This window comes from Ictidomys tridecemlineatus, chromosome 8, assembly GCF_052094955.1.
Source record: "Ictidomys tridecemlineatus isolate mIctTri1 chromosome 8, mIctTri1.hap1, whole genome shotgun sequence".
NCBI lineage: Eukaryota > Metazoa > Chordata > Mammalia > Rodentia > Sciuridae > Ictidomys > Ictidomys tridecemlineatus.
In genome coordinates, this window is record NC_135484.1 from 54,107,967 (window position 1) to 54,128,175 (window position 20,209).

The following is a 20,209-nucleotide window of genomic DNA, read 5'->3' on the forward strand; positions in this document are numbered from 1 at the left end:
CTGTCATTGCATGGACTCTGGGTCCAGATTTCCTGAGCTCAAGTCCCAGCCCTGATACCATCTCTGTAAAGTAGGGATAAAAATAATAACAATATCTACTAGATACTACCAGATAATGACTACCTAATAGGGCTGTGTTAACATACACAAAGACATTTGCTGTTATCATTATTGTAAATGTTTTCAGTCTAAATAAAGACAACAATAATCTAAATAGAAAAATAAGTCCCTGATCTTAAAAATTATTTTGGTGGCCAAGAATTTTTTATAAATCCCTCTAATTGCAGTTTCAAAATTTCAAGTATTTACACACATATTAACTCATTTTTATTTTTGCCAGACACTCTCCCACCCCAGGAATTAGGCACCACAGACACCATTATCCACCTTTGCCAACAAGGAATCAACATTGACGCTTTCCAGAATACGACAGCACTCATACACGTTGGCATCCGATTCTCTAGTTCCATATTTTTCCCATGTATGGAGCCTGTCACTTGATGTCTTACCATAATCTAGTGCTTATAATTAAAACATAACTCAGTAATCTCTCTCTTCTCCTCCCCTCTATACCAAGCCCAGGGGTATCTGGAGGAAACTGAGCTTCCTAATGCCGTGTCCAACGGTTTGACAGGACACCCAACGGTCCTCACAGGACTCCCTCCCCATACTTAGAGCTGGCCCTGGGTAATCTGTGAAGTCACAAAACGTCCTTTAATGCCATGTGGTGCTTCCCTCATGGGTAACTCTGCTCTGACATCTCTGTTGTCCCCTAAAGTACCACCCCCAACAAGGACTAAGTTTGGGGACTCTCTATCTGCCTTTCCTGGTTTGGTCCCCCAAGGTTCACCAGCTTCCTCATCTACCTACTTCTCTGCCAAAGGATGTGTGTACTCAAGGATGCCTTTCCTAGACCCTTGATGTCTTCTAGCAGGATACCTAAGACAGTATTAAATTCTTGCATGTCTTCTGGGAGTAACACTTCCCCCACTTTCTAACCTAATACAAAAAAAATCTGGCTGAATATTTAGCATTTCTAAGTACAGATTTGAACACGTTTCAAAAATGATTATTAAGGGCTGGGGGTGTCACTCAGAAGATAGAGCACTTGCCTATCATTTGCAAGGCCCTAGGTTCAGTTTCTGGTACTACTACTACTACTACTACTACTACTAATAATAATAATAATAATACATCAATAGGAGACTAGACAGATATCCCAGGTATTCATTATGATTTATGAGAAAATTTGAAATATATTAAAAAAACAGCACCATAAGACAATGTAGAAAGAATCTTCAGTAAATGATAGTAGAATAAATGGCTGATAATTTGAAGAAAAACTCAATTTTGATTCATACTTTACACACACACACACACACTTGAGTGAAATATTAAAGGAGTTAAATATTTTAAAAACAAAAGCAAACCTTTAAAATTAGAATAAAATAAGAAAATTTGAAACATCTGGAGGAAGATTTTCTCACTGCGTCTAGAAGGATAGAGGAAATCACAAAGGAAATGATCAACAGATTTGACTAAATGAAAATAAAAATTTTCTGTTAAAAGACAAATGGGGGAAATACTTGCAGAAAATATGATAGACATATGATAGAAAAGCTCATGTAAGTGGATAGGAATGGCATTAGGATTTCAACAGAAAAATCAACAAAGAACAGAAATGTCGCAAAGATTATAACTAATAACCAAACATTTGAAAAAATAATCTCAATAAATTGCAATGTAAATTAAAAGCATATTGCCATTTTACGTTTAGGTTAGATGAGCACATGCATTGTATGTTTTCACCAAATCCGGCCTTGTGAGCTATAGCTGAACTGGCCCTCTGTTGGTAGCAACATAAGTTGGCACAGCTCTTTCAGGAAATAATCTGCCAATTTGCATTTAAAGATTTAAATTTCATTTCAGCAATTCCACTTCCAAGAATCTATCAAAGGAATCAGTTCAAAATTCGGAAAAATCCTTAAGCATAAAGATGTACTTCTTAGTATTTTTAATAATGATGAAAAACTCAAATGCCCATCAGTAGGGAAATGGGTAGAGTGGTTATAATTCATCATGTAAGGGAACGATGTGGTCATAAAAGTGAGTGAAAAGACTAGTTAGTAACACAGGAAAATGTATAGTATAATATTCACTAAGAAAAATAGAAGATAACAGTGTATGAAAGATATGTTTGTAACTATGTCAAACAGGCATGTGAAAAATACATGAACTCAGAAAAATATTGAATGTATTTGAGTGGTTAAATTTTGTTTTCCCTCTTCTGCTAAATTCTCTTTAATTTTATATTATTTTATATTATCTAATCAATTTTAAATCACATCAAGTCTTAGTTTGGGAGGGGGAGGATAAGAAGATAAGACAGAAGCATGGAGCAGATGTTTTTTTCTATCATATAGCAAGTGCCCCACAGAGTAACATCAAATTGGAAACCCAGGCTCAATCTTGATAGACTTAATATAAAAGAAAAGAAAGAAAGAGATTAAAATCCAACTAAGGATACCATATAAATCATTAGGCCACAGTTAGAATCACTGGGCATTAGAAAAAAGGACTTTCAAGGTCATCCAGCTTACCTCTGTTAATTTCTCCCCAAATATACAAACATAAAATTTCAAGAAAAGTAGGGCTCAGAAAGCCTAAAATAGTTGCCCAGATTCAGCAGGTTAATGATAGGACTCAACTGAAGTCCAAAAACTCAGTATTCTCTCTCCTCCACCAGAGTTTGACTCAAGACAAACAGAGCAAATTCTAGGAAGAGTCTTAGAAGAAAATATGTAATTTTTAATAAAAACATGTTTTGTTGTAAATAATAAACCAGAAAATATTTTCCCATACCTACATAATCTCCTTTTTAATTTTAATTGTAGCAGCAGTCTTATAAACTAGAAACTTAGACCAAAAAAAGAAAATCACATAAAATTATTGGCAAGGCCTAGCACTGTGATCCATCTCTGGCCAAAAAGAAGGGTATAGAGCCAAGCAGAAAAACAGAGCTAAACAGTAACATCTGGAAGGAAGTGTTCTCTTGCCAAGAACCCAAACTACCCCCTGCAGAAGGAACCCACATCTTTCTGGAGCTGTTCGCTGTACCAGTTCTCGGGCTTGGTTGGTGCGAGCCACAGGTTCAGAGCCAGTTGCAGGATGTGTTGCTCCAGCGAGGCGAGGCCACTGGGTGATGTGGGCCTGCAGGTGCGGCAGGCCTCACTGAACAGGTGCTCCAGGGCTTTGGGGACCAACCCTGCCAGGCCGAGGGAAGGGTGGAACTCCAACAAATAAACGTTTTTCAAATCTGGGCTGAAAGAAGAGGAAAACTGAATGGTAATCTTATGCAACAAAGATATTTGAATTTTAGATTTTTAAAGACTAATGATATAGCTTCTATAGATCCAGAGCATTATAAAGAACTAGGAATCCAGAGGGACCTCAGAGGCCCATCCAGGGTTACATATATGTTCTTTGCTTTAACAGGTACCCTTTAAAAGGGAAAGAAATAGACATGTATTCTAAAAGCTCTAAAAGAAGAAGATTATGTATGATCCTGGTGCTGTTTCGTGCACGGATAGACCCAGGACTTGGAAGGCTGAGGAAGGAGGATCACTTGAATCCAGGAGTGCAAAACCAGCCTGGGCTACATAGTGAAAGCCATCTCAGAATAAAAGATGTCAAAACTGTCAGCCATTCAGTCATCAATATCTAGTCAGATATCTGAAAACAAAATAAAATTTAAAAATAATTTTCATGGTTATAAGTTTTTCTTTTTCACTTGAATTTTTATCTTCCCCTGCCAAAAATGTTAATGGACAAAGACAATTTTAAACATTTTTATTCAACTGCTGGAATTATTCATACTTGTGGCAAGAATGTTATATTTCAGAAACAGAGGCCAGAAACAATAAAATGCTTATCTGTGAGTTATTATTACTTTGGAAATAAAGGCTCTAGGACAAGACATTTACATAGAACCGAAGGACTTAAATGTTTTCCTTTAAACTCATACAAATGGAATTCTCCTTAGTCCTGGATCTTAAGAAAGAGCCCCAAATCCAGAAAGGATCCTCATCAGACAAGTAGCATTTGCATCTGAGATGATTCTGACAGGTTTTAGTATCCATATAACCTTAGCCAAAAATCATTTCCTGAATGGTAGATTCTCACCATAGCAAGCTGTATACACAGCTGGAGTCTCAAGTTCATTACAGTGAAGATATCAGTCCTGAAAAAGTACTAGGGAGAAAAGGCAGAGTTTTGCATCCGAAGCTCCCAGGGCTGTTTCTGAAGAAACGAGGTTAGAACCTCAGCTATTAATTCCCTCAGTACTGTGCCTGTGCCCAAGATGATACCATAGCCCATTATGGCAATTTCTTACATCAACTCTGTCATTCCTATAGACACCTCCCAGGAGCCTAGGGCTATGCCTGTGCTCACAGCTGTGTCCCCAGGTCCTGGCACACTGCCTGGTGCAACAAGTCTTTGTTGGATGTTGAGAGACGCTAGACAATTTCTCCACCCATTTGAAGGCAGTGGAGAGACTTTGATCTATGGATACACAGGTCAACTTGCAACTTGACACCCACTTCCCAGTTCCCTTTACCCTCAAAGACTGGAGGGCAGGAGGAGAGAGGGAAGAGTCATAGGGAGGAGGAGACAGAATGTGCACCCTCTCTGAGAAGTCTCAGGAAACTGAACTCTGCCTTAGTGAGTTCACAGTAAATGTTGGCAAGGATGTGGTGGGACTGAAAGTTGATGCAACTACTCTGGAAAGCAGTATGGAGATTCCTCAGAAAACTCGGAATGGATTCACCATTTGACCTAGTTATTCCACTCCTTGGTATATACCCAAAGGACTTAAAATCAGCATCCTACAGTGACACAGCCACATCAGTGTTTATAGCAGCTCTATTTATTTATTTATGTATTTATTTATTTATTTATTTATTTGGTCCTCAGTATTGAACTCAGGAGCACTCAACCACTGAGCCACATCCCCAGGGTCTCACTGATTTGCCAAGCACCTCAACATTGCTGAGGCTGGTTTTGAACTTGCGATCCTCCTGACTCAGCTTCCTGAACTGTTGGGATTACAGGCATGCACCACCGCACCCAGCTATAGCAGCTCAATTTATAATAGCCAAACTATGAAACCAACAATCTAGGTGCCCTTCAACAGATGAATGGATTAAGAAAATGTGGTATATATACACAATAGAATATTACTCAGCCATAAAGAGGAATGAAATTATGGCATTTACCAGTAAATGGTTGGAACTGAAGCTATCTTGCTAAATGAAATAAGTCAACCCCCAAAATACAAAGGCCAAATGTTCTCTCTGATATTTAGATGTGCTGACATACAATAAGGGGAGGAGGGAAAGAATACAAGTTCAGTGGATTAGATAGAGGGGAATGAAGGAAAGGGAGGGGGGATGAGAATAGAAAATATGGTAGAATGAATTGGACATAACTTTCCTATGTTAATATATGAATATATGACTAGTGTAACTGCACACCATGTACAACTGCAAGAATGGGGAGTTATACTCCATGTATGTATAATATGTGAAAATACATTCTATTGTCATGTATACCTAAAAAGAAGAAATAATTTTTTTAAAATGGGGTAAGTTCAGAGGTCTCTGCAGTGACACTTGTTAGAAGAGAAAAATTCCTTTTGAAAAACTTTCAAGCACATCCAAGTCAGATATGTAGGCTTATGTGCATTTCAAAAGCAGCTGCCTTTTCCCAAGGACTTTACAAGGGAATGGTGATTCTGCACCCAGTGATCTGCTTAAATCCCAGCTACCTAGTCTTTATTATTTACAAAGCAAAGGGACATTCAATATTCAAGGGAATACCTCTTCTGTGGCTTTTATTTTATTTTATTTTATTTTTTTATTGGTTGTTCAAAACATTACAAAGCTCATGACATATCATCTTTCATACATTTGATTCAAGTGAGTCATGAACTCCCATTTTTACCCCAAATACAAATTGCAGAATCACATCAGTTACACATTCACATTTTTACATAATGCCATATTAGTGACTGTTGTATTCTGCTACCTTTCCTATCCCCTACTATCCCCCCTTCCCTCCCCTCCCTTCCCATCTTCCCTCTCTACCTCATCTGTTGTTGTTCAGTTCTCTCCCTTGTTTCCCCCCCCCTTTCCCCTCACAACCTCTTATATGTGATTTCATATAACGTTGAGGGTTTCCTTCTGTTTCCATGCAATTTCCCTTCTCTCTCCCTTTCCCTCCCACCACTCGCCTCTGTTTTATGTTAATCTTTTCCTCATGCTCTTCCTCCCTGCTCAGTTCTTAGTTGCTCTCCTTAAATCAAAGAAGACATTTGGCATTTGTTTTTTAGGGCTTGGCTAGCTTTACTTAGCATAATCTGCTCTAATGCCATCCATTTCCCTGCAAATTCCATGATTTTGTCATTTTTTAGTGCTGCGTAATACTCCATTGTGTATAAATGCCACATTTTTTTTATCCATTCATCTATTAAAGGGCATCTAGGTTGGTTCCACAGTCTAGCTATTGTGAATTGTGCTGCTATGATCATTGATGTGGCAGTATCCCTATAGTACGCTCTTTTAAGGTCCTCAGGGAATAGTCCGAGAAGGGCAATAGCTGGGTCAAATGGTGGTTCCATTCCCAGCTTTCCCAGGAATCTCCATACTGTTTTCCGTATTGGCTGCACCAATTTGCAGTCCCACCAGCAATGTACAAGTGTACCCTTTTCCCCACATCCTTGCCAGCACTTATTGTTGTTTGACTTCATAATGGCTGCCAATCTTACTGGAGTGAGATGGTATCTTAGGGTGGTTTTGATTTGCATTTCTCTGCTTCTGTGGCTTTTATACATATATTTCTCATCTCTTCAAATACCTGAGAGGTGCTTCCTAGAGGAGTAGATTTAACATTATGCCCTTCATTAATCTACGTTAAATGCAAAATGTAAAGACAACACCAACTTACCAGCTGTTGTTGATGGAAATAAGTTGCTTACAAATGATGTTAAGGGGAAGTCCGAATTTTTTGCGATCATCTGGATGATCATCTCGCCAGAGCCTCTGGACATACTCCCGCTGGCACTCCATCTAAAATGTAGCATAAAGCGCCACAATGAGAAGAGTTAGACTTTCCTGTGGATGTGAGTTATGAGCCTTCACAGGAGAAGAACAACATCCTTTTGTGTCTCTTTATCATTTGACTAATTTTCATTGCAATGAGACATTCTGGTCTCTCCGTCCAAGCCAAGGAAAGCACAGGCAACCATGGTTCAGAGGCAAAAGAAAAACTTCTTTACGTCAAATATTTCACAATTTGGAAAAAATTCTACCCTTTGTTTCCTGCTTGCTTCATGCCCAGCTTTTCCCTAGAGGATGTACAATGGGATCATATCTTTCGGTGTCCTAAAAATAGTCACAAAAATTTTAAAGAGACACCATATTATATGTCTTGAAAAAGATGTATCATTAGTTATTTCTGCATTGATAAGCTCTATGATCTCATGAAAACTGAGGCACCTAATTAACAGTAAATAGGATTGAAGACCACCCTGTAAGACCCTAATTATGCCAGGCATTTTGGATATGCCTATAATCCCAGTGACTAGGGAGGCTGAGGCAGAAGGATGGAAAGTTTGAAGCTAGCCTGGGCAATTTAATGAGGCCTTAAGCAACTTAGCAAGACTGGGTCTCTCCATGCAAAAAAAAAAAAAAAAAAAAAGGCGGGATTGGGAATGAAGCTTAGTGTTAGAGTGCTGCTGGTTTCATCCCTGGTACCGCAAAAACCAAAAAAATTAAAAACCTGAGTTATGCTTGGAATTCAGCAATGCAAATGAGTTTACAAACAAACGTGCTAGAAAGCCCAGATTCTGCAGCAGCAATGAAAGGAAAACATTATCTTCCGGTTCATGTTTTCCATCTTCCCTTTTCATATGCAATATTTAAAACCCTACTCACCTGACGGTTGAGGATGCCCTTTATTAGCTGCAGGTGAAGCCTCAGGCAGGTGCATTCGTCTTGGTAGGCCTTAATGAAATAAGGGTGGCCAAGATCAAATTTGGGGCGCCGATGCATAATGTCAGTCATCGCTTGTGCTAAGGCAAACCTTTCCTCAGGGTCCAACGTGTGCTGGTAGGCTTCAAAGTAACTATCAAGAAGCTAAAAACAGGTGGACAGTCAGGAAAGAGCAGAAGACCCCTATGGGCCAGCAAAAGGGGAATCTCCTCCTGGGGCTTTGGCAAGTCCCAGGGCCTCAGGAGGAGAGACACAGCTCTGAACATAGGAATAGCCTGTGGCCCTGGTGTGGACAGATGCAGCATCAACACAAGCCGATGTAGTGAGTAAATCTGTAAACCAAGTCAGGGAGGAAAGGGAAAGAACATATGCTCCCCTCGCCCTCTGATACCAGGGATTGAACTCAGGGAAGCTTAACCATTGAGCCACATCCCCAAAACTTTTTATTTTTTATTTTGAAACAGGGTCTTTTTAAGTTGCTTAAGGCTTCATTAAGTTGCTGAGTCTGGCTTTGAATTTTCCATCCTCCTGACTCAGCTTCCCAAGTTGCTGGGATTACCAGCATGCACCACCACGCCCGTCAGAACACCTGCTTTGAACCAGCTGAGTTCAACCTTTGGCTTCTGTCCCTTCCTCCCTGATTTCCACAAATAAAAGGGGGCAGGTTATATATTTAACAAAATAATTCTGCAATAATGGTAAGCTCCAACAAGACCATGTGTTCTAAGGTACTTCACCAAAAGTTTACCACTCCTAGAAGCCTACCTGTCTGTCTGTCTTTCTTTTTTTCTTTCTTCTCTTCTTTCCTGTCTGATACTGGGGATTGAACCTGGGGCACTTTACTACTGAGTCACATCTCCAGTCCTTGGTGTTTTTGTTTTGTTTTCTTTTATTTTGAGACAGGGTCTTTCTAAGTTGCTCAGGCTGGCCTCAAACTTATGATCCTCAGGCTTCAGCCTCCCTAGTTGCTGGATGACAGGGGTGCACCATTGCTCCTGGCCTCTTATCTAGTTTCATCTTCATAATTCATTGCTCTTGTTAAAATGGTATAGAAGTCCTCCAGCTGTGTATTTGAATTTTCACTTCTTTTTTCAGAAGGCCTCCATGTGCAGACACAGTGTGATTTTCAGGGCCCAGGCACTGACTATAAGAGGGGAGAGGAGAAAGCGTTTCCTCCACCATGTTGGGGAGTTCAACATTCTGGAATGAACAGCCCACCGGGAATCCAAGCGTTCTCTATTAAGAGATGCCCAGTGTCTGAGGACTCAATGCCAAGGCTCAAGTAGGGACAGCCTGAGGTACTCTATTTAGTGCCTGATTTTTAGGAAATACTTTTTTGGGGAAATATTAATCTAAGGAACTTTGGATCAGCCTTGATATGAAAAGGAAAGCTCCAAAGGAGACTAAAAACCCAGGTCATGGAAGGCACTCCACAGGCTGGAAACCCTCATATCACAAGTGCACAGAAAAAAAAAAAAAAATGAAGGAAAATAATCCCCTTGACTTTAGGTGAGTTTAGGGAAAAATGAATGAAGCAGTGTAACGACCTAAATGACTTTGCTCCATGAACCTCAGATCAACCCTGGAATAATATTCAATTATTAAATAGCAGAAGGAAAAACAGAAATGAAGGGAGAATGACTTGATGGAGTAAGAAGGGTGTCACCCAGTCGCCCCAGGAGAGGATTAGGAAAGAAACAATGACTTGTCTAATTCATTCTGGACTAACCTGAACCCTTCTGGCTGGGTCAGGTCAATCCCAGGAGCTGGTTTAAATAGTATTGATACTTCCTTGACCTGTTTTTGGACAAAGAGCCCAGTTGTTTGGTTATTTGGCAGGAGATGCTCATAAGGAATTGTGGGGAAAGCTCTTGCTGGTGATTTTAATCTGGTGAAACCAGCTTGCTGAGGCCCACACTAATTGCACGCCATTGCTATTGATAAGGTTGTCAGATTTAGTAAATAAAAATATAAGATATACAGTCAAATTTGAATTTCAGATAAATAATAAATACCTTTTTTTAGTATAAGTATGTGCCAAATATTGCAGTATCTCATCTGATAGCCTTAGTTGTTTAAATTGATACGTCTTCAAATTTTGAACAGCCTTGAGAAGTTCTCAGATGGATCCTTGTATAATTTTAGTATGAATTCTTTCCCAACAGGGGTGGGACATGATTTTTTTTTCCTCATAGGTTCTATTTATTATCTGTTTGCTAACTGGCCCATTTCCATTTAAATCTGGGCTGGTATTTGTCTAAGAAGTCTTCCCAGCCTGTCAAATGTCACCTGTGTGTGTCAAGGGCCAACTTACCGGCAAAATAATATGCTGTACACACTGATAGTAGGCATCAAATATTAGAGAAAAATAAGAAATAGACAAAATGAATAAACTGAACCCTTGCTGCATTTATATTATTTTTATTTCAAACTTTTTTTTTTCCTTTGTGAGATTTTAAAAAAAGTTTTAAATGTGTTTTAGGTCAACTGAAAAGTGCCAAAACAGAAAACCAATGCTAGGTTCAACTTATCACATAATTCTTTTTTTTTTTCTTTTCAAAAGAATAATGCATGAAAATCTTTCAAGTGCTGCATATGCTAATTCAAATTATCCTCTGCGTGTATCTTTGGGGGACTATCGAGAGAATTAGCAGAAGATAGCATCACTTAGGAGCTAGTGCAGCATATTTGGCTTCTCTGTGCCTTTTAATCCACTTCAATTGACACCCGTTTTAATATGATGAATCTTAATACATAAAATGGTCATTTTAAGGGTTTTAAATAATCTAATATGTTCAAGCAATTCGTAAGTAGTGACACCAATATACTTAACAATCAAAAACAGCTGGGGAAACTTGGCAGTGGAATCAGTACTGGGGGGAACCAATTGTATTCAAGATAGAAATCTGGCTTAGCCATTGAAAATGGGCCCTTTGGACAGAATCTCTGGCATGGAGGCCATATTTTATAGTGTTGGCACAGATAACTCAGTTTCTATGGTGAACTTATTCTCAGGGTAGAAAGGAGGGAGATATTTTCAACAATTGTTTTAAATTAAAATAGTTTCATTTATTCTAGAAAGAACTAGTGAATAGCCCTGAGAGCTTAGCATAGAATGTACTGTAGGTAAAAGTGTGGACTCTTGTTTTTCTGTCCTCTCTGCCCTTCTATTCTTCTATTGCCTTTGATTTCAATTAGGTCAAAAGGAATAGAAAGGGAAGGTGGGAGAGAAGAGCAAAGGAAGGGGGTGAGGCATTTAAAATGCAGGCCTAGGGCTGGGGATGTGGCTCAAGCGGTAGCGCGCTCGCCTAGCATGTGTGAGGCCCGGGTTCGATCCTCAGCAGCACCACATACCAACAAAGATGTTGTGTCTGCCGAGAACTAGGAAAAAATAAATAAATGTTAAAATTCTCTCTCTCTGTCCCCCTCTCTCTCTCACTCTCTCTTTAAAAAAAAAAAAAAATGCAGGCCTAGACCAGTACACTTGGGGAGGTTAGGAGTTCTGTCCTGTTTACATTTAATACCACCTTTCTCAGTACTGCACTATGAATCTAAATTTCTCATTTACTTAGTTGATCAACATAATGTTCTAATTGGCAGTTAATGGTTGCAAGCTAATCTTACAAAGATAACAAAGTGTTGTCTTTGAAAAGAAGTACATTTTTCCCCCCAAGGCTCAAGACTTGCACCTCTTAAGCCCAGCCAGTTGTTTATAAAATAAAAATAAAAATCTGGTGACTTTCATCTCCACAAGTAACAGAGCAAAAGAGTAGGTGAAATGGTGAACTATTCTACTAGAAAAACAATTCAAAGAAAACACCCCACTTCCCTATCTTCAGACCACATCAAAGTGTACTGCAGTCTGGCTTCCACCCCCATAGCTCTTCCGAAAGAGTCCCACTCAGCTGCCGGTGACCCCCTGAGTGCTGACTCATTGCTGGTTTTGAGGTGCCATCTTTCTCCATGGGCCCCTGGGCTCCACACCAGCAACCATCCCCTCCTAAGTAAAACTCTTTGTTCTGCTGGTTCTCACTCTACCATTTCTTCCCTGCTTTTCTCCAACCTATTTGGCTACTCCTTGTTCCAGGAATTTCCCCTGGAATGGACTACTCAGGGACTCATGCAGACCACTCTAGCTTTTCCTGCTTGTTTGGGTTTATTACTGGGGTTCAGCTGCCACATTCACACCCCCAACTCACAACTGCTATTGAACTTCAAACCTATAGCTCCCCGCAGGGCTGGGGTTGTAACTCAGTGGTAGAGCACTTGCCTAGCATGTGAGAAGCCCTGAGTTAGCTCCCCAGTTCCACAAAAGAAAAAAAAAACAACAGCAGTCTAGTCTATGGCTCCCCACAAAACACTCACACCTGGGATTTAGCAAACCCCTCTCAAATGCCTTGTGTCCTACTCAATATTATCTTCTCCTTTAAAACCATCCTCCTTTCTCCTGTGTCCTGCTTAAGTTAAGAGCCTACTCCCTGACCCCAAGGAAGTCCTAAAACCCACCCTGACTCCTCACTCAGACCCAGTCTTCAAATTCTGCCATTTCCACGTCAAAGTTTTCTCATGTCTGCTGCTCCATTCTGTTCTCACTGCTGCATCCTCAGTAGAGGGCCTCCTCCTAATTCTTTTTTTTTATGTAAAATTTTTTATTTATATATGACAACAGAATGCATTACAATTCTTATTACATATATAGAGCACGATTTTTTTACATCTCTGGTTCTATACATAGTATATTCACACCAATTCATGTCTTCATACATGTTCTTTGGATAGTAATAATCATCACATTCCACCATCATTTCTATCCCTATGCCCACTCCCTTCCCTTCCCACCCCTCTCTGCCCCATCTAGAGTTCCTCTATTCCTCCTATGCTCCCTCTCCCTAACCCACTATGAATCAGCCTCCTTATATCAGAGAAAACAATCGGCATTTGCTTTTTGGGATTGGCTAACTTCACTTAGCATTATCTTCTCCAAGGCCATCCATTTACTTGCAAATGCCATGATTTTATTCTCTTTTATTGCTGAGTAATATTCCATTGTGTATATATGCCACATTTTTTAATCCATTCACCTATTGAAGGGCTTCTATATTGGTTCCACTGTTTAGCTATTGTAAATTGTGCTTCTATAAACATTGATGTGGCTGTGTCCCTGGAGTATGCTGTTTTTAAGTCCTTTGGGTATAGACCGAGGAGAGGGATAGCTGGGCCAAACGGTGGTTCCATTCCCAATTTTCTAAGAAATCTCCATACTGCTTTCCATATTGACTGCAACAATTTGCAGTCCCACCAGCAGTGTATGAGTGTACTTTTTACCCACATCCTCACCAATACTTAATGTTGTTTGTATGTATAATAACTGCCATTCTGACTGGAGTGAGATGAAATCTTAGAGTAGTTTTAATTTGCATTTCTCTAACTGCTAGAGATGATGAACATTTTTTCATGTATTTGTTAATTGATTGTACATCATCTTCTGAGAAGTGTCTCTTCGGGTCCTTGATCCATTTATTGATTGGGTTATTTGTTTTTTTGGTGCTTAGCTTTTTGAGTTCTTTATGTACCCTAGTGATTAGTGCTCTATCCTATGCATGAGGGGTAAAGATTTGCTCCCAAGATGTAGGCTCTCTATTCACCTCACAGATTGTTTCTTTTGCTGAGAAGAAGGTTTTTAGTTTGAGTCCATCCCATTTATTGATTCTTGATTTTAATTCTTGTGCCACACCTCCTCCTAATTCTTTAGGTCACCATTGTAATAACTTTTTCCCCCCAAGGACTTTCTATTCCTGTCATGAACAAAGCATGATCATGCTGTCAGCTTTGGAAGTTCATCATTGATGGTTCTTCTTTGCTTTTATGATAAACTTTTATTTTATTTTTTGTACTGGGGATTGAACCCAGGGGCACATGACCACTGAGCTACATCCCCAGCCCTTTTAATTTTTATTTTGTGACAGGGTCTTGCTAAGTTGCTAGGCTGGCCTCAACTTGCCATCTTCTTGTCTCAGCCTCCTAAATCACTGGGATTAGAGGGGTGGGCCACTATGCCTGCCTTAAACTTTAAAATGGCATGACTCTCAGGCTCTTCACAGTCTGCACCCAAAGCACGTTTAGAAGGTTTGCCAGCATGCCATAGCATTCTACCTTGGGTTCTAATGAGCCAATCCCACGTAATAACTCCGTGGCATTGTAAGTGCTATTTCATCTGCTTAAGAATCTTTTTTATTTTTTCTTCTGCTGGACAACATCTTATTCATAATTTAGTAATAAGGTTAAATGTCTATTCTTCTGGGAAGACTTCCTAGCATTTCCTCCATTCTGACAGCCACCACGTAAGACAGATCTCTCCCTCTAATTGGGGCCCCACTGTTACATGTCCTTAATGCCATGAACAGTATCTGGCAGAGTAAAAACAATGTTTGAAGGATAAACTCCTAACAATTGGTGATTATCAAAAGAACTATTAATTCAAGCTAAGGACACAAATGAAGAGCAGAACATCTTCAGTATTCCATTTATTATTGAGATAGGAGCCATTAATGATATGGTTAATGGTTTAGTAGCTTGCTATTTCACTGCTTTAAACTCCACCCCATAACTTAATGCACTCAGCACTCCTTGCCCAATGGCAGTCACCCACCCTCAAGTGGCATATACTTCTAAAGGCCACGATTGGGTCAGTTAGTTTATCTTGTGTTTAGCAAAGTGAGCTAGTCCCTATGACTAGATAATGAGTGTTAGAGGAATCATCATTCATTCTCACTAAAAATATACATATTACTAGAAAGACCTAAATTATAAAGGCTTCTAACAAATTATGCCTCAAGATAAAGTGCTCTTGCATGGCACAGTGGTGCAGGACTATAATCCCAGAGGTTCAGGAGGCTTATACAGGAGGATTGTGAGTTCAAAGCCAGCCTCAGCAAAATCAAGGCACTAAGCAACTCAATGAGACCCTGTCTCTAAATAGAATAAAAAAGGGCTGGAGATGTGGCTCAGTGGTTGAGTGCCCCTAAATTCAATCCCTGGTACCAAAAAAAAAAAAAAAAAAGATAGTATTCTTCACATTTTATTTTTGTGAGAAAGAACCAAAGAAAATTGTACTACCCATATTTTTATAATTTGCTAAAATTCATAAAAATATTTGCTTTATTGAAAACTTGACTAAAAGTCCCAGTAGGTTCAGAAGAAGAAGGAAAAGGGAGACAAGAGAGAGGAGGAAGGGAAGGAGGAAGGGAGGGAAGAAGGAAGAAAAGAGAGAAAGAGAGAGAGAGGGAGGGAAAAGAAACCTGAGTTTTATAAGAATGATTTTTAACAGATGCTTTATTTTGGGGAAAAATACCTGACATTTGTTTTCTAGGAGAGCTGCTTCCCATGTCCATATGTCATACAGAACAGCAAATCTGTCCACACTTGCATGGGTCCATCTCCAATCCTGGCCACTCTTTGACTTGCTGCCCTCTTTGTGACCTGGGAGAGGGAATGATTAGAACCAGGACTTTCAAAGAATCTGTTTCTATTAGAAGTGCGTTTTTGGATTACCAGCTGCCTCGCAGAACTGGACATACTGAACCAGTCATTGGGATTCTTAAAAATGAGCTAAAGAACCATTGGCAAAGATGAGGCCCTGAAGTCAGACTTGTTGACTTCTAATTTGACAGGAGTTTTGAGTTTTATTTTCTGATTTTAAAGAGTAATTTTAGAAATAGAAAAAAAACACAAAATTTATGATAATGAATTTTTATATTATATATAACTGAGCATATTTAATATATATGCTCAGTTATACATATTAAAGGTAGAACATACATTTTTCCTTTTCTAAAGACTTGGTGATTAACAAATTCAGTTTAATGTGCTGTTCCCGTTAATTAATGTTAGCTAAATCAAAAACTTTCAGGGAGTGTTTTCAAGGTATTCCTTAATTATGTCAACTACTAACTTAGGTCCATAAAGTTAATTATTGTCATTATTTAGCTAAAATATTTACACTATGTCGATGTTAGTTTTCACTACCAGCATTGTTATTGCTTTAAAATTTTAAGTGGCCTCGTTCAGGAGAAATGTTAGAAGGTAAGGAATTTTTAGTGCTGAAGTCTAAATTGAATAGTTATCAAGTATATGATGGGTACTTAGCAAGATAAAGACTTTGATCAGGAATTTTTCTAAGACCTGTTGGGAAATCACTTCATAATTGGTGACTATACACTTCAAAGCTCAGTTGAAAGATACTCATGGGTAAATGACTACTGACTAAGTGTTTCGATCAAATTAAATTTTATCAGCTAGAAACAGTTGCACGGTATTATAAATTCATATGGACAAAAATGATGCATTAATATATAGGATAGCCTGTAAAGTTAAAAGCTGAGCATTGAAATTAAATGCTCTGGAATGTTGGATGATGCTATCACTGCGCCCCATGATTCAGATACCAATGGCTGTGACAAGGACGGGGCATAGAGTTCAACCCTTTGTTAAACTGATTCTATCTGGGATCCGAGAAGTTAGTTGTCAAACATTCTTCAAGCAGCATTTTATAACTATATGAACATGAATTATCCTTAATTACAGTCTGCACACATTACAAAATAACTTAAATCCTTGCTAAATTTCCCTGTAGGTGTTGCAATGTGTCTAGAAACTCTAAGCTCTTTCTTTCCAGATGTAATGCTAGTGCTATCATATTATTCCAAAAGAAATACTCTTACCTCATCTACTTCTAAAATTGGAAAGGAAGAGAGAATGCAGATTATGGGTTACTTGATCACCCTGAGTAATGATTCCTCCCTCTGGAGTGTGTCTGGCATTTTCCTAGCCAGATCTTCTTGCATCCTGGTGGTTTCCTGTTAGGAACCCTGGGATGTCTCTGCTTCTAAATGCAGTTTCCTCAAGGTCAGTTGCTTAGGGGAAAAAAGGCGTTCATTTCACTTGTTTTCATTCTGCTTCCTTCAGGTCTCAGCACCATATCCGGGGCACCCAGTAGGTGACACTGAAATGTCCCTGGGCCACAGAGTCTAAGTAACAGCAAGAGTTACAACTGAGCCCTGAAAGAGGAGGCACAGTCTCTATCAGAAAGGGAGAGAGAGCAGGAAACACTATCTTTTCTAAAGTGGGCATGTGTTGGGTGTAAGGTGGAGGGGTACATGCTTACTGAATGCTTAGACACCATTAGATATGAGTTTATATGTTGGGGTGGAGAGCATTAATTAGGGTCTTTAGGTGTTTTTATTTATTTATTCTATTTGGTCATTTGATTGATTGATTGACTGATTATCAGGGATTGAACACAGGGACTCAACTACTAAAGCCATCATCCCCAGCCCTTTTAATTTTTTTATTTTTTAATTTGAGACAGGTTCTCACTAAGTTGCTCAGGGCCTTGCTGAGTTGCTGAGGCTGGCTAGGAGCTCGATATCCTCCTACCTCAGTCTCCCAAGTTGCTGGGATTATGGGCATGCACCACCATACCTGGCATGGCAGTGGATTTTTTTTTTAATGTGCCTTCTTACCTTTTTCTTTCTCAATGTAATGGCTGGCCACGAGCAGCAGCTCTGCCTCGAGTTCCTCCAGATCCCTTAAGGCTTCATCGTACATAATATGCACCCCTTGCTGGTCCCGGGTGTGGATACTGCCGTCTTCTGTGCTGTAATAGTAATCCTCATACTCCACTTCGGAGAACTCCATGAACTGAACACTGTGGACCTGGGGAAAGAAAGCCAAGCCCAGAAGTTCCTGGAAAAAGGGGGAGCTATATTTTGCCAGCCCAAATGGACCAACCAGAAGGTCTCTACTCCTACACATGGGCTGTTAGCCTGGAGCTGCAAACATTCTGAATGTATAAAAAGCTGTATGCAGATAAAAATGTGTGGACAACAAATGTCTATGGGGAGAGGTGGTTGCTAAGGCAGGAAACTAGCTGTTTAATTCATTTTTTTTTCTGATAAATTTAAGAGCAACTGGACAAGGGCAGCCACTTGAGCCTAGTGTTAGAAGTGGTCTCTAGAGGCTGGGCGCAGTGCTGCATGTCTGTAATTACAGGGACTTGGGAGGCTAAAGTAGGAGGATTGCAAGTTCAAGATCAGCCTGGGCAACTTAGTGAGACCCCCATCTCAAATTTTAAAAAATGGGGGCAGGCGGGGACTGGGAATGTAGCTAAGTGGTAGAATGCTCCAGGTCTGGGGTTCAATTCCGACAAAACACACACACACACACACACACACACACACACACACACACACACACACACACAATCTCTGAAGTCAAAGTGCCTCTTTTAGGTCCTGGCTCTGCCAGGATCATACCCTGGGCCAGTCACTCTGCTTATTTTAGCCCCCACAACTATAGTAGTTGACAACCATAGTGTAGTGACACTACACAGTCAACGTACTCGGAATCTATAAATGCCAGCTGTTAATACATTTTGTTTTAATTGTATAAAAAAACTTTTAAATGAATTAGCACAATCTCATGTCTTAGTGATATACTGGGTAGAATAGTGTCCCTCCAAATTCATGTCCACCTGTGAATGAGACCTTATGTGGAAAAATAGCCTTTGCAAATATAATCGAGTTAAAATGAGGTCATACTGGATTAGGGTGGGATACCAATAGATAGTGTCCTTATAAAACAAGCGACATTTGTTTTATAAGACAGACTTTTAGGGGAGATGACCACATGAAGACATTAGCACTATACACCTAGGTCAAGGAGGGCCAAGGATTGGCAAGCACAGACAGCAACTACCAGAAGCTGGAAGAGATAAGGAAGGAAACTCCAGAGCCTTCCATGAAAGCATGGTCCTGCCTTATTGATATTGATATTTTACACTTATTTGTGCTATTTGGGGCCAATATTTGTCTCACCCACTGGACTATAAAATACTACAAGATTAAGTAACGTGTCTACTTTCATTTATCATTGTATTCCCATTGCTTTAGCAGAGACTACCACATAGTAGGCACTTAAGACAATACTTGTTAAATAAAAGAGTAAATCAATGTACACATTTTAAAAATATTTTTACACATAGGTTTCTTCAAGTCTAGGATTTTTATGATCTCTGCTTGTACTTTAAAAATATATCAGTCAAAAAAATCAATAAAAAATTCTGGGCTTAATTCTTATAAATTCTGACTTTATGCCACTCTACCCTAATACATACATTCTCTATGAGGGTTATCATGGTAAGGGTTCTTCTGAGAACCACCATTCCACTCTGTTTCTATGAATTTGACTACTCAAGCATCTCACTTGTATAAACAGACTTGGCAGTATTTATCCTTGTGATTGGTTTGTTTTACTGAGTACAGTGTTCTCAAGGTTCATTCATGTTGTAGCACATTAGAATTTCGTTCCTGTTTAAGCTGAATTATATTCCATAGTATATATGTTACATATTGTTTATTCATTCATTCATTGATGAATACTTGGAGTATTTCCAATTTTTGGCTATTGTAAATAATGCTGCTATGCAGGGCGTGGTGGTACACGCCTATAATCCCAGCAGCTTGGAGGCTGAGGCAGGAGGATCGTGAGTTCAAAGGCAGCCTCAGCAAAAAGTGAGATGCTAAGCAACTCAGTGAGATCCTGTCTCTAAATAAAATACAAAATAGGGCTGGGGATGTGACTCAGTGGCTGAGTGCTCCTGAGTATTCAATTCCCAGTATTAAAATAATAAGGATATGAATATGAATATAGGTGTACAAATATCTGTTTTAATTCCAGCTTTCAATTCTTTTGAATATATAACCAGAAGTAGAATTTCTGGATCATATTGTAATTCTATTTTTAATTTTTTAAAGAACCTCCAGATTGTTTTCCACAGTAGTTATACCATTTCACATTTTAACCAACAGTGCACAACCTTCTAATTTGTCCACATCCTGGTCATTCTTATTAATTTTAGGGGGTTGGTTGGTTGGTTGGTTGGTTTTGTGTAACTAGAGATCCTTTAAGCCAGGGCCTTGTACATGTTAGCAAGTTCTCTCACTGAGCTATATCCCCAACACTTTTTTTTTTTTATCCCCAGACCTTTATTATTTTGAGACAGAGTCTTAAAACAGATGCTCACCTCCATGTCTGGCTCTTTTCAGGATTTTTTAGTATCCATTTTATATTTTTTTTTAAAAAACTTGAGTTTCTAAGTG

At 39.2% G+C, this 20,209-nt stretch overlaps 1 protein-coding gene across 7 annotated transcripts in view; it reads right to left on the reverse strand.

Annotated features, from left to right (window-relative positions):
- The window catches only part of LOC101969599 (uncharacterized), a 171,852-nt gene that overhangs the window by 78,847 nt on the left and 72,796 nt on the right, over positions 1–20,209 (reverse strand). For all 7 annotated transcript variants that reach the window (XM_040283177.2, XM_078019519.1, XM_021729725.3 and 4 more), the window contains 5 exons: positions 17,573–17,765; positions 15,403–15,530; positions 7,995–8,195; positions 7,006–7,127; positions 3,093–3,321 (listed from right to left, as the gene is read on the reverse strand). In XM_040283177.2, the coding sequence (XP_040139111.2) occupies positions 3,093–3,321; positions 7,006–7,127; positions 7,995–8,195; positions 15,403–15,530; positions 17,573–17,765 (873 nt within the window). The remainder of the gene's footprint in view (positions 1–3,092; positions 3,322–7,005; positions 7,128–7,994; positions 8,196–15,402; positions 15,531–17,572; positions 17,766–20,209) is intronic.